The 15,146-nt window shown below is 46.7% G+C and overlaps 1 protein-coding gene across 7 annotated transcripts in view; it reads right to left on the reverse strand.

Annotated features, from left to right (window-relative positions):
* LOC109923201 (transcription factor COE3-like) overlaps positions 1-15,146 on the reverse strand; it is a 417,628-nt gene that overhangs the window by 104,669 nt on the left and 297,813 nt on the right. For 4 of the 7 annotated variants that reach the window (XM_048597446.1, XM_048597464.1, XM_048597443.1 and 1 more), the window contains 2 exons: positions 10,132-10,262; positions 8,235-8,361 (listed from right to left, as the gene is read on the reverse strand). In XM_048597446.1, the coding sequence (XP_048453403.1) occupies positions 8,235-8,361; positions 10,132-10,262 (258 nt within the window). Of the gene's footprint in view, positions 1-8,234; positions 8,362-10,131; positions 10,266-15,146 lie in introns of all 7 variants that reach the window. The other 3 variants (XM_048597436.1, XM_048597462.1, XM_048597449.1) reach the window with 1 other exon arrangement.

The following is a 15,146-nucleotide window of genomic DNA, read 5'->3' on the forward strand; positions in this document are numbered from 1 at the left end:
ATTGCGGCCTCAAATATACATGAGAATGTTGTATGCACAAGCCAAGGTTGTTCTATACCAGCCTGTTTGAACTCTTTGGTCCATGGTCAGGAAGATTGGTCAAGTGAGCATTTGGAGTTGCTCATTCGAAGACACATATTCCCTGACAGCACAGAGCATTCTCAGAGGGAATCAGGGCCTTAAAACCAGGTTGCATTATTTGCACATCATTTGATATAAATGGAAGACCAAATCAGTCACAGTAATGGAGCTTATGATTATAAAAACCACTCACACGTGAATCATAAGCAGATTATTTTGTCACTGGACCAATAACGCTTCATTGTGACAGCAAACACCAAGACATGACAGATACCCAACACAAAGATACCTGAAATAGCCACAGCTGCAAGGATGTTATAAATACATTGTAGATCTGTTAAGGCCTCAGCTGGTGTATTGTGTCGAAATGCATCCCAATTTAAGGAGGATTTCAAGGCCTTGGAGACGTTGCAGAGGAGAATTACTTGAATAGTGGCCGGGACTTCAGTGACATTGAGAGAGTGAATGAAGTGAGAGAAGGATTTGAAGAGATTCAAAAGAGGCATTTAACATTCCAAAGGGTTCTAGTACAGTGAATACAGGAGAGAAATTTACACTCTTCCAATTAAATATTGGGGAAAATGGAAAATTTCTCATTCATGTATATGTGCATGGGGTAGCAGTAACGGTGGGTGCTGCAGCTGGTAATGGTGGCAGTGATGTTGATTAGCTCAGTTGGTTGGACAGCTGGTATGCCATAGACTCCTGCTAACCATGTAGGTTTGATTCCCGTACTGGTTGAGTTCACCTTGAAGAGCCCGGCTTCTCAAAATTGCCCCTCCCATAGGGTCACAGAGCATGGAAACAGACCCTTCCGTCCACTTGTCCATGCCTACCAAGTTTCCCAAACTGAACTAGTCCCATTTGCCTGCATTTATGCCTCTAAACCTTTCCTATTCATGTACGTCCAAATGTCTTTTAAACGTAACTGTACCCACATCTATCACTTCCTCTGGCAGTTCATTCCACATATGAACCACCCTCTGTGTGAAAAAGTTGCCTCTTAGGGTCCTTTTAAATCTTTCTCCTCTCACCTTAAAAGTATGCCCTCCACCACATATTGCCTTTCCTTCATGAGATTGCAGCCTGAGGTCCCTCTGGTACTACGGCAACTTTCATTTCATCAGCGTGAAACTTACAACTAGCATGCCATTCCCCAATGTCGACATATCCCAACCTGATTCACAGTACAAGGGTATGAGTAGGTCATTTACGACTGAGATGAGGAGACATTTCTTCACGCAGAGAGTGCTGAGCCTGTTGAGTTCTCTGCCACAGAAAGTGGTTGAGGCTACAACATTTGGAAGAAGGCGTTAGATAAAGTTCTTAGGTCTAAAAGGTCTGGGGAGGAACAGGAACAGGATGCTGAGTTGGACAATCAGCCATGATTATATTGCAACAGGCTTGAAGGGCTGAATGGCCTATGCCTGCTCCTATTTTCGATGTTTTTATGTAGTTGGGCAGTGAAAATGTAAAATTGGCACATTAGATGTGGATTGAGAAAGGGCAAAGACTAGAACACATTGTGGCAGTGCAGATGAACCTGATTTCCTATTCACGGTTTTGTTGTTAACAAGACCATAAGATATAGGAGCAAAATTAAACAATTCGGCCCAACGAGTCTGCTCCACTCTTCAATCATGGCTGATATGTTTCTCAAACCCATTCTCCTGTCTTCTCCCTGCAACCCTTGATTCCACTTATTGCACTTCACAGTGCCCCACCACTGGCATATTTGCCCATAGCTGCCTAAGCTCTAAGCCCTGGGAATTCCCTCCATAGCCTTCCACCTTTCTCTTCCTTTAAGTCAACACTTGCCTCTTGACCAGGCTTTTGGCTACCTGTTCCATTTCCTTCCTTTGCAGCCAAATCCAAAGTCTTTTTTGATTCGGTCTGGAACACTCTGTCCAGTTCTGGTTGCCCAGTTATAGCAAGGATATTATTAAGCGGGAGAGGGTTCAGAAAAGATTTACCAAATGCTGCTCGGAATGGAGGGTTTGAGTTATATAGAAAGTATGGATAGGCAGGGACCGTTTTCACTGGAGCGTAGGGGGTTGAGAGATGATCTGTTAAAAGTTTATAAAGCCAAATTCTGGGAGACCGCACCATATTTGCCACAACTGGGGAGCGGATCGCGACAGGACAATCTCAGTCATCGAAGCCATACATGACTGAGAGGAATTCAGGGAGATGGCACTGTAGTCACCACGACTGGTCTGAATATTGCAGAAGAACTGGTGTCAAGATTCCTTAGATATATGGATCATTGGGATATCTTGTGGGGATGGTGGGACCTGTATGCTCGAGCTCTTTGAGAGCGTTTAAACTAGTGTAGCGGGGGGGTGGGAACTGGAACAACAGGCCAGTAAGTGCAGGGACTGTGGCCAAAGTGAGACTGAGACATGCATTGCGCAGGGTAACAGCTGGCAGAGGGAAGTCGTGGGGCTCAGAGGGACTGGAGGCCTGGAGTGTATTTACTTCAATGCAAGAAGTATAACGGGTAAGACTGATTAACGAAGGGCATGGCTTACTGCATGGAATTATGATGTTATTGCCATTACGGAAACATGGTTAAAGGAGGGACAGGGTTGGCAGCTTAGCATTCCAAGATATCGCTGCTTTAGACGGGACAGAAAGGAAACAAAAGGGGTGGGGGAGTCACATTGCTGACTAGGGATCACATCACAGCTGTGTTGAGGAAGAGATCTTGAGGTGAGGCATTACAAACTCAGGAATAGGAAGGGTGAAATCACAATGCTGGCAGTTTTCTATTGACCTCCAAACAGCCGACAGGAGACGGAGGAGCAGATATGTAGTTAGATACTGGAAAGGTGTGAAAAAAACAGGGTAGCTGTGGTGGGTGACTTTAACTTCCCTCTTATTGACTGGGACTCCCTTAGAGCCAGGGGCTCGGATGGAGAGCAATTTGTTAGATGTGTCCAGGAGGGCTTTTTGAGACAATATGTTGACAATCGGGGCGGCATGGTGGCGCAATGGTTAGCACTGCTGCCTTACAGCACCAGGGACCCGGGTTCAATTCCAGCCTCAGGCAACTGTCTGTGTGGAGTTTGCACATTATCTCTGTGTCTCTATGGGTTTCCTCCGGGTGCTCCCACAGTCCAAAGATGTGCAGGTTAGGTGGATTGGCTATGCTAAATTGCCCGTAGTGTTCAGGGATGTGAAGATTAGGTAGGTTATAGGGGGATGGGTCTGGGTGGGATGCTCTGAGGTTTGGTGTGGACTTGTTGGGCCGAAAGGCTTGTTTCCACACTGTAGGGATTCTATGAAATCCAATCCAATCCAGTCTAGGCCATACTAGACTTGGTATCAGGGAAAGAGCCAGGACAGGTGATCAATGTTTCAGTAGGAGAGCATTTTGGACCTAGTGACCATAATTCCATAGGATTTCGAGTAGCCATGGGCAAGGACAGGACTGGTCCTCAGGTGAGGGTGTTTAATTGGGCAAGGGCCAATTACATCCAAATTAGACAGGAACTGGGGAATGTGGATTGGGAGCAGTTATTTAAGGGCAAATCTACGTCTGGCATGTGGGGGGCTTTTAAAGACCAGTTGACTAAAATACAGGGCATGCATGTCCCTGTAAAACTGAAGGATAGGAATGGCAGGATTCAGGAACCATGGATGACAACAGAAATTGTAAACTTAGTCAAAGGGAAAAGGGAAGCATATGATATGTCCAGGCAGCTACAAACTGACAAAGCCTTTGAGGAGTATAGAGAAATTAGGAAGGAACTTAAACACGGAATTAGGAAGGCTAAAAGGGGCCATGAAATGTCTTTCGCAAACATGGTCAAGGAGAATCCCAAGGCTTTTTATGCATATATTAGAAGAAAGAGAGGAGCAAGGGAAAGCGTAGGCACCCTTAAGGGCACAGGAGGGAAGTTATGCGTGGAGCCACAGGAAGTGGGAGAGATCCTCAATGAGTACTTTGTATCAGTATTCACCAAGGAGAAGGACATGACTGATGTTGGGGTCAGGGATGAGTGTGTGAATACTTGAGAGAATGTCAGTATATTGAAGGAGGAAGTTTTGGGTATCTTAAATTGCATTTAGGTAGACAAGGCCCCAGGGATAGATGGGATCTATCCCATGGCAGATCGGTACAAAAACTAAAATCACATGGGATTCAGGGTGGGCTGACGAGATGGATAGAAAGCTGGCTTGGTCATAGAAGACAGAGGGTAGCGGTGGAAGGGTGTTTTTCAGAATGGAGACCGATAACTAGTGGTCCTCTGTTATTTGTGGTATATATAAATGATCTGGAGGAAAATGTGGGTAGCCTGATTTGTAAGTTTGCAGATGACACAAAGATAGGTGGTATAGCTGATAGTGCTGACGATTGTGAAAGGATACAACAGACTGTCTGTGTGGAGTTTGCACATTCTCCCTGTGTCTGCGTGGGTTTCCTCCGGATGCTCCGGTTTCCTCCCACAGTCCAAAGATGTGCAGGCTAGGTGGATTGGCTGTGCTAAATTGCCCTTGGTGTTTCAGGGATGTGTAGATTAGGTGGGTTAGAGGGGAATAGGTTTGGATGGGTGCTGTAAGGGTCAGTGTGGACTTGTTGGGCCAAAGGGCCTGTTTGCACACTGTAGGGATTCTATGATATAGATAGATTGGTGACTTAGGCACAGAAATGGCAGATGGAGTTTAATCCTGACAAATGTGAGGTGATGCATTCTGGATGATCTAATTTAGGTGTGAATTAAACTGTAAATGGTAGAACCCTCAGGAACATTAACATTCAGATGGATCTGGACGTGCATGTCCGCAGTTTCCTAGACGTGGAAACACAGGTTGTCAAAGTGAATAAGAAGGCATATGGCATGCTTGCCTTCATCGGTCGGGGCATGGAGTACAAGAGTTGGCAAACTAAGTTGCAGCTGTATAAAATCCTTGTTAGGCCGCATTTGGATTATTGTGTGCAGTTTCGGTTCCTACACCACCAGAAGCTTTGGAGAGAGTGCAGAGAAGGTTCACCAGGATGTTGCTCGGTCTCAAGAGCATTGGCTATGAAGAAAGGTTAAAAAGATAAGGATTGTTTTCACTGGAAAGGCGCTGGCTGAGAGGACACCTGTTGGAGGTCTACAAAATTATGAGAGGCATCAATAGGGTGGATAGTCAGAGGCTTTTTCCCAGGGCTGAAGTTTCAATTACAAGGGGGCACAGGTTCAAGGTGAGAGGGGGAAAGTCTAAGGGAGATGTGTGAGGAAGGTATTTCATGCAGAGAGTGGTAGGAGCCTGGAATGCACTGCCAGAGGAGGTGGTGGAAGCGGGCACGTTGGTGACATTTAAGAGGTGTCTGGATGGTTACATGAATAGGGAGGGAATAGAGGGATATGGACTGAATAAGGGCAGAAGGTTTGTTTTATAATTCAGTCGGGGTGTGATGATCGGCACAGACTTGGAGGGCTGAAGGGCCTGTTCCTGTGCTGTACTTCTGTTTTGTTTTTCTGTTTTTTGTGTGTAGGTAGGGTTAATAGTAGTTGTATTTTCCCTAGGATGGGGGATTTCAAGACTAGGGGACACATTTTTAAGAGGAGAGAAATTTAAAAAAGACATAAGAGGTAATATTTTTACACAGAGGGTGGTTCGCGTGTGGAATAAATCTCCTGAGGAAGTGGTGTTTAATAGATATTTGGATAAGTACATGAATAGGAAAGGTTTGGAGGCATATGGGCCAGGAGCAGGCATGTGGGACTAGTATAGTTTTGGGTAGTGTTCGAAGGGTCTGTTTCCGTGCTGTATAACTCCATGACTCTATGATTTGTTGCTGTGACTTTGCACCACTTGCAGTCATTGGACACCAGAAGTAAGAACAATTTCTAATTCACAATAGTGTAAAACCATTCAAATTTTCCATCAAACAAATCTTTCCCCTTCACCACACTGAATAAACAGGTCAATCCCCAAAATAATGTTGACCAAATGGGCTGGGTCTGCTGAATGGGTTAATACATCTCCCTTCATAGTAATATCGTCCAGACTAGTGTTTATGGATTCATCAATATTCCATTATATGTTGATCCCGTTTATACCCAATTTGCTGTTGGTAGATTTTTTTTTGTAATTCCAAATCTGTTGAATAATACATTTAATAAGCAAATCTATTTTTTGAACTATCAGCTCCCAGACACCTGAGCAACAGATTATCCAGCGAATACTCCAAGAGAGTGTTGTCAGCTTGTCAAAAGCTTATCGTTTTGATAAATCTAATGGTTAGAAAGGAGTTTTCAATGTGCCCTAAGCAACAGGGCTTATTATTACAACTGAAAGGTCACCATCAAACAGTCTGTCATAACAGAAAACAAAATAATAATAATCTGGCGGCAAAGACAATCTATAATGACAGCAGCAATGTTCCCAAACCATTATGTAAACACTGATAAGTGAGATTGGAAACCATTATGGTAAATGGAAAGTCATTCCACAGCCTATAGATCATAGAATCCCTACTGTGTGGAAGCATGCCATTCGGCCCATTGTGTCCACACTGACCCTCCAAAGAGCATCCATCCAGACTCACCCCATTCCTGTAACCCTGCATATCCCACCTAGCTTGCATATCCCTGGATAATATTGGCAATTTAGCATGGCCAATCCACCTGATCTACACATCTTTGGACTGTGGGATGAAACCCACAGAGACATTGTGCAAACTCCACACAGACAGTTGCCCAAAGGTGGAATCGAACCTAGTGCTTTTAGGCAGCAGTGCTAACCATGGAGCCACCGTGTCTAGACTTTGTTTAAATACAATATTTTAATTAAATAGAAGCACTGAATGAATACATTACTTAACAAATTATTTTCCTTAACTAGTTTTAAGGATCAGTTGTCATGCAAGCTCCTCATTCTCACTCTCTGTGTTAAGGTGTGCTATTCCCAGTCTGTACAAACTATCCTGGGTCACCACCTCTCAGGCTGACACCTCTGCAACACTTCATTGATCTGTTGGTTTGCAATGTCTCTGCTGGTGAAGAAATCGTCCAGATAATTATACAGAAATGTGTTGGACTAATCTTGGATCCAACCATAAACAGAATCTTGTCAAAACCAAGTAAATATTTTCCAAGTCGCTCCCTCAAATCATCCAACAATCACACTCTCCTCATTTCCCTTTGTAACTCTGTACCCAAAACCCAATTTCTCCCTGAAAGCACCAAGTATGGCAATCGTACTTGTAGTGGTTGTACCGAGGTCAGTCAGCTGGACATCACAGAATATGAGTTCCCCAATTGGGGCTGTTAGCCTGGTCCAATCAGGGGCTGACATAAAAGAATGAATGTCAGAAATGTCAGCCTGAATGCCTGACTCAGTGAGAGGTGGTGACGTTGTCAAAAATGATGCATTTGTAAATAAAGAGTGATCGGTAATGGGATGCCAGCCTCTGAAGAGTTATTTCAGGATTCTCGCATCATTATTATGTCATTATGACCACTCTCTGGCTGAGGGCATTGTTGGCGAGAACAGATTGTTCTTAATCGCGCTGAGATGTTAGAGGTAGTCCTGCTGACTGACATGAAATAGTGACACTCAAGTCCATGTCGAAGGGATATTTAAGACCCTTCAGTTATGTGGATAGGAGATTCAATAGAGGTGCTTAAAATTACGAGGGTGGTATTGATTTACGAACCAAGAGGGAACTGTTTCCATTGAATGGTGGCTCGCTAACCAATGGACAAGGTTTTATGACAATTGCCGAAAGCATGGAGAGATGAGCAGTTTGATCTTTCTATGAAGTGAGTTGTTACAATCCAAAATGAACTGTTTGAAAGGAGCTGAAACTTTAAAAACAGAAGTGGGTAAGCATTTGAAATAAAAAAAGCAATTTTGGGCTCTTGGGGGCAAGTACAAGATAAAAGGGACTCGACAGTTAGCTCTTTGAAAGAGCTAGCACAGGCTGAAAGGCTGAGTGTCCTCCTTCTGCGCATTAAAATCTATGGTTCTATCATAAGGACATGCCTTGTCATTGTGCTCCTTCTTCTGTGTCCCCAAGGAACATGTAAGTCTCAGGCAGAGGAGAGAGGTGCTGAGTATCTCCAGCACTTGCAGTATTTTGCTTTTATTGGGGTGTACCAGGTGGGTACAGCTGTAAACCCAACGACCCTCACCCTGCCACTCCCATCACTGACCTGTGTAGACAAACCTCCCTGGTGCTCCTTTACAGAACTGCTTCGACTTGTAAGACAGCGTGACTTCCACCACTCCCGGGATGTGCCGTGGGGGCGTCTGCACTCGGATGGCATGAGGCGTGATCAGCTGTCCCGGAAACAGACAGAAAAATAAATCCAAAGTTCACGTTAAAATCTTTCAACGCACTCAAGACAACCGGTAAACATGAGGACAGTTATTAGTGCTCCAATCACAATCACTGGCATTGAGCTCAATGGGCAGACTACCAAACAGAAAGTTAAGAGGAGATTTTCGAAATCACAAGGGCTCTTAATAAGAGTATATAAGGAGAAAGCATTCTCAGGAGCGTTTTAGAAACTGCTAAGAGTCTTCTTTTGGCATTTGAGCTAATATTCATCCTGTTACCAATAAGATCATCCAAATATCTATCCTGTTCTTATTTGTGCAGCCTTGATGTGTGCAATTTAATTGCCTGATCTAACTGCAGAGCATTTCACTTCAGTTTTCCAAACTTTAATACCCTCACTATTTCTTGTTTACTTCTGAATTCAAAGGCAAAACGGCGTCTCTCCCTCTCTCTTGATCACTCACACATTGGCTGTGAATTTAACATTTGCCAAGGGCTGTTATTTTGGCCATTATGCTAGTTTCTTTTATCCTTGAAATTTGCCCTCTCCAGGGGCAGCCGCTGGACCCTGGATGCCCCCTCTGATATACTGCACTGGGGGCGATGATACAATCACAGCTAAGTCCAATACTATTCCCACCAAGATATTAAGCAGATGCATTCCCTGATAGAAAGGGAGATCTTTGCTACAGATCAATATAGGGATACAGAGAGACAGGCAGACAGAGACCCTCTGCAATCACCAGCCCCGACATTGTAAGAGAGACTAGAACGGGGATGTTTTCCCTAGAGCAGAGAAGGCTGAAATGGGCAGGGATATGATGCAGGTGTACAAAATTACGAGGAGCATCAAAACCATAGATAGGGAGAACATTTTCCTGTGAGTAGAGGGTCACTATGCCGACCCCACTGTTTTAAGTTAAGGAGCAGGAGGTTTAGAGGTGATTTGTGGAAAAAATGATTCCACCCAGAAGTGTCTAGGCCCAATACGTCAGCCTTCCTGCTCCTATGATACTGCTTGGCCTGCTGTGTTCATCCAGCTCTACACCTTGTTATCTCAGATTTTCCAGCATCTGCAGTTCCTACTATCTCCACCCAGAGTGTGGTGGGTATATGGAACTCAGTACCTGAAAAGGTGGTGGAGGTGGGAACTCTCAAGGCATATAAGAGCTATTTGGATGTGCACTTGAAATGCCAAGGCTATGAGTCAAGCATTGGAAAAAAAATGGCATTAGAACAGAGAAATGCCTGATGACCAGCATAAACACAGTGGGCTGAAGAGCCTTTTTCTATGCCGTATAATCTCTATGTTTCCAGATTGACTAAGCCAAAGCATTTGAGGCTCAAACCGCAGAACTTCTGGGTCTCCTCATCTCGCAGAGCCAACATTGTGAGGAGAAGTCATGGACCACTAATAAAAGAAAATGTCACAGTTTATTTTTCCCTGAGGGTGCGGGCATAACAGCAAGAGGCAGCTGAGCAAAAGCACCCAGATAGCTACTGAAGGGAAGCAGTGTGAAAGGAAGGAGGGAGTCACTACTCCCCAAGTCTGACCATCACTGAGGGAGTAGACTCCAAGGGGAGAGACTGAAAAAAACAGGTGAAAGAGCTGGGATGGTGGGAAAGAAATACTGTGTTATTATTTTATTTACAAGCTAGACATGCGCATTTAAACATTAGTAGAGCTCCAATTGCTATAGGTAAAACAGCGTAGCTGCAGCCCAACTGACAGATCAATGGGTCGTTCTATTCTAAGATTTAAGACGTACCTCACTCCAGACCAGCATCGTTCCAAAAACAACCTGTAACCCATCAAAGAAGTTGTCTCCGATAATGATGACAGTGGCTCCGCCTGTAGTCCACCCTTCACTCGGGCTAATCGCTTTGATGCATGGAGTGGCTGCTTTGCAAGAGGAAAAATACAGCTCTTTAGCACCTCTGAAGATTTCCAACTGCACACAAATCTCCTCCCAATTTAACCCCCGTGTCACTTCCTTGCTTTTAACTAAATTCTCTTGTGCAACCTGAGTGTCGCTGGCTGGCCAGCACTTTTTTAATGCCCGTCCCTAGTTGCCCTTGAGAAGGTAGTGGTGAGCTGCCTTCTTGAACCGCTGCAGTCCATGTGCTGTGGGTTGACCCACAATACCCATAAGGAGGGAATTCCAGGATTTTGACCAGTGACAGTGAAGGAACAGTGATATATGTCCAAGTAAGGATGGTTAGTGGCTTGGAGGGGAACTTGCAGGTGGTGGCATTCCCATACAAACACAACTTTCGCACGTAATCCTCAAGACATTTCCACGGCACAAATACGACAGGACAGTGGTCAGCTGACTCCCCAAAATCATTCCTGATGTCGGCCAGTTAGACTGAGGGGTGGGTTCGGGATCGGGTGAGAGTGAGGTATGCAGGCAATGTGACTCCTTAAGGAATCTTGGTTATTCCAGAATTGAGGAAAGCTGACTGGGATATTTTCCATCAGCTACCTGCCTCCTCACGCCACCAATCACATAGAAGTGGGCACCAGCTGGCAAAGGGCGATACATGTACTCCAATGAGGCTGACAGGCTACTGTTACCACAATGTTGACAAGTGGGGCCCTCAGTGATGATAACACAACTGAATGTCAAGGGGAACTGGCTAGACTATTGGAGGTAGAGATAGTAGGAACTGCAGATGCTGGAGAATCCAAGACAACAAGGTGCAGGGCTGGATGAACACAGCAGGCCAAGCAGCATCATAGGAGCAGAAAGGCTGACGTTTCGGGCCTAGATCCTTCATCAAAATAGGGGGAGGGGAAGGGGGTTCTGAAATAAATAGGGAGAGAGTGGGAGGCGGATAGAAGACGGATAGAGGAGAGGATAGGTGGAGAGGAAACAAACAGGTCATAGAGGCGGGGATGGAGCCAGTAAAGGTGAGTGAAGGTGGGGAAATAGGGAGGGGATAGGTCAGTCCAGGGAGGACGGACAGGTCAAGGGGGCGGGATGAGGTAAGTAGGTAGGAGATGGGTGTGCGGCTTGAGGTGGGAGGAGGGGATAGGTGGGAGGAAGAACAAGTTAGGGAGGCGGGGACAAGCTGGACTGGTTTTGGGATGCGGTAGGGGGAGGGGAGATTTTGAAGGTTGTGAAATCCACATTGATACCATTGGGCTGCAGGGTTCCCAAGCGGAATATGAGTTGCTGTTCCTGCAACCTTCGGGTGGCATCGTTGTGGCACTGCAGGAGGCCCAGGATGGACATGTCGTCTGAGGAATGGGAGGGGGAGTTGAAATGGTTCGCGACTGGGAGGTGCAGTTATTTATTGTGAACCGAGCGTAGGTGTTCTGCAAAGCGGTCCCCGAGTCTCCGCTTGGTTTCCCCGATGTAGAGGAAGCCACACCGGGTACAGCGGATGCAGTATACCACATTGGCAGATGTGCAGGTGAACATCTGCTTGATGTGGAAAGTCTTCTTGGGGCCTGGGATGGGGGTGAGGGAGGAGGTATGGGGGCAGGTGTAGCACTTCCTGTGGTTGCAGGGACAAGTGCCGGGTGTGGTGGGGCTGGAGGGGAGTGTGGAGCGGACAAGGGAGTCACGGAGAGAGTGGTCCCTCCGGAAAGCAGATAAGGGTAGGGAGGGAAACATGTCTTTGGTGGTGGGGGCGGATTGCAGATGGCGGAAGTGTCGGAGTCCCTCTACACCTGCATTCCCCATACAGATGGCCTAAAGGCCCTCCGCTTCTTCCTGTCCCGCAGGCCCGACCAGTCCCCCTCCACTGACACCCTCATCCGCTTAGCCGAAATCGTCCTCACCCTCAACAACTTCTCTTTCAATTCCTCCCACTTCCTACAGACAAAGGGGGTGGCCATGGGTACCCGCATGGGCCCAAGCTATGCCTGACTCTTTGTAGGTTACGTGGAACAATCCCTCTTCCGTACCTACACTGGCCCTAAACCCCACCTCTTCCTCCGTATCGGCGTATTGATGACTGTATCGGCGCCGCCTCGTGCTCCCACGAGGAGCTCGAACAGTTCATCCACTTCACCAACACCTTCCACCCCAACCTTAAGTTTACCTGGACCATCTCTAATACCTCTCTCTCCTTCCTGGAGCTCTCTGTCTCCATCTCGGGCAACCACCTAGAAACCGATATTCATTTCAAGCCCACCGACTCCCACAGCTACCTAGAATACTCCTCCTCCCACCCACCTTCCTGCAAAAATGCCATCCCCTATTCCCAATTCCTTTGCCTCCGCTGCATCTGCTCCCAGGATGAGGCATTCCACTCCCGTACATCTCAGTTGTCCTTGTTTATCAAGGATGGTAACTTCCGCCCCTCAGTGGTCGAGAACGCCCTCAACCGTGTCTCCCACATCTCCCGCAACTCATCCCTCACACCCCGTCCACGCAATAAGGACCAAAAAAGAATCCCCCTCGTCCTCACATACCACCCCACCAACCTCCGAATCCAACGCATCATGCTCCGACACTTCCGCCATCTGCAATCCGACCCCACCACCAAAGACATCTTTCCCTCCCCACCCTTATCTGCTTTCCGGAGGGACCACTCTCTCCATGACTCCCTTGTCCGCTCCACACTCCCCTCCAGCCCCACCACACCCGGCACTTTTCCCTGCAACCACAGGAAGTGCTACACCTGCCCCCATACCTCCTCCCTCACCCCATCCCAGGCCCCAAGAAGACTTTCCACATCAAGCAGATGTTCACCTGCACATCTGCCAATGTGGTATACTGCATCCGCTGTACCCGGTGTGGCCTCCTCTACATCGGGGAAACCAAGCGGAGGCTCGGGGACCGCTTTGCAGAACACCTACGCTCGGTTCACAATAAATAACTGCACCTCCCAGTCGCGAACCATTTCAACTCCCTCTCCCAGGGCTCGGGCGTAGATCTCGTCCTGGGCCCCTGGAGTGGCACAACGATGCCACCCGAAGGTTGCAGGAACAGCAACTCATATTCCGCTTGGGAACCCTGCAGCCCAATGGTATCAATGTGGATTTCACAACCTTCAAAATCTCCCCTCCCCCTACCGCATCCCAAAACCAGTCCAGCTTGTCCCCGCCTCCCTAACCTGTTCTTCCTCCCACCTATCCCCTCCTCCCACCTCAAGCCGCACCCTCATCTCCTACCTACTAACCTCATCCCGTCCCCTTGACCTGTCCGTCCTCCCTGGACTGACCTATCCCCTCCCTAACTCCCCACCTACACTAACCTTTACTGGCTCCATCCCCGCCTCTTCGACCTGTTTGTTTCCTGTCCACCTATCCTCTCCTCTATCCATCTTCTATCCACCTCCCACTCTCTCCCTATTTATTTCAGAACCCCATTCCCCTCCCCCTTTTCTGATGAAGGGTCTAGGCCCAAAACGTTAGCCTTTCTGCTCCTATGATGCTGCTTGGCCTGCTGTGTTCATCCAGCCCTGCACCTTGTTGTCTCAGACTATTGGAGGTAGTCACTTGTTTGGGGTTAATGTTATTTGCCATTTTTCAGCCAAAGCCAGACCTTGCTGCACTTGGACATGAATTGCTTCAATACCTAAGAAGTCATGAATGGCGCAAAACACTGTGCAACCATCTGTAAACATCACCATTTCAGACCTGAGGATGACGGGAGATTATTGATGAAGCAATAGTCAACTGTTAACTCCATTATCAACATCCGAAACCTAACCCGACCAACCTGTATCTTATATAAATACTGCGCTACAAGAGCAGGTCAAAAGGTGGGAATTCTTCAGTGAGTCACTCACCTTCAGTCTCCCCAAAGCCTGTCTATCACCTACAAGACATAAGTCTGAAGGGTGATGGAATTTTCGCCACTTGCCTGGTTGCGTTTAGCTCCAACAACACTCAAGAAGCTCCAGGTCAAAGCAGCCCACTTGGTTGGTATCACATCCACCACTTTCAACACTCTTCCCTTTCATTGCCACAGCACATTAGCAGCAGCTGTACCCATGTACAAGATCCACTGCTACAACTTGCCAAAGTCACTTCTGCCTGTAACCTCTACCATGTAGAAGGGCTCGAGGCAGCAAATGCTTGGGAACTCCACGACCTGCCAGTTCCCTCACAAGCCACCACCTTCCTGATCTGAAAATAGATTGCTGCTCATCCTCTGCAGCTGGGTCAAAATCATGGAACTCAATCGCTAATAGCATTATGGGTGAACCTTCAGCACATGACAGCTTGCCACCATCTTCTCAAGGGCAATTATGTATAGACAATATACCCTGGCCTTGTCATTAATAGTAACGATCCATGGATGGACAAAACAAACCAGCTCACCTTTAGTCATTTATTTATCATGATACTTCAGCCACTACTGACCTATTAAATATCGAGCCCATCCCCCACATCTATATCCTATCTACCATTAAAAGCAATTCTTTCTATCACCTGGGTTATTGCATCAGTAAAGTACTTATCTTCACTTCTTTAAGACCAAGGGTCACTCACATGAATATCCATGGAAGACAACTGGTACAGAATCCCAGAAGCGTTATGTCCACAGAAAGAGGCCATTCAGCTGATCATGCTTACACGGACTTATTAAATGAGCATTATGACCTGATGACAATCTCCTGCATCTTCACCATACCCTTGCACACTATTTCTATCTCAATGACCATCGAATGCCCTTTTGAAAGCACCACCACTTTCTCAAGCGCAACTAGGGATGGTCAATAAATGATGGCCCAGCCAGAGATGCCCCTGTCCAGTGAATGAATTGAAAATAAAAATTGAACCTGCTTCCACCACATTTTCAAGCAACGCATTCCAGGAGGT

Source organism: Rhincodon typus, chromosome 1 (assembly GCF_021869965.1).
Source record: "Rhincodon typus isolate 14 chromosome 1, sRhiTyp1.1, whole genome shotgun sequence".
Lineage (NCBI taxonomy): Eukaryota > Metazoa > Chordata > Chondrichthyes > Orectolobiformes > Rhincodontidae > Rhincodon > Rhincodon typus.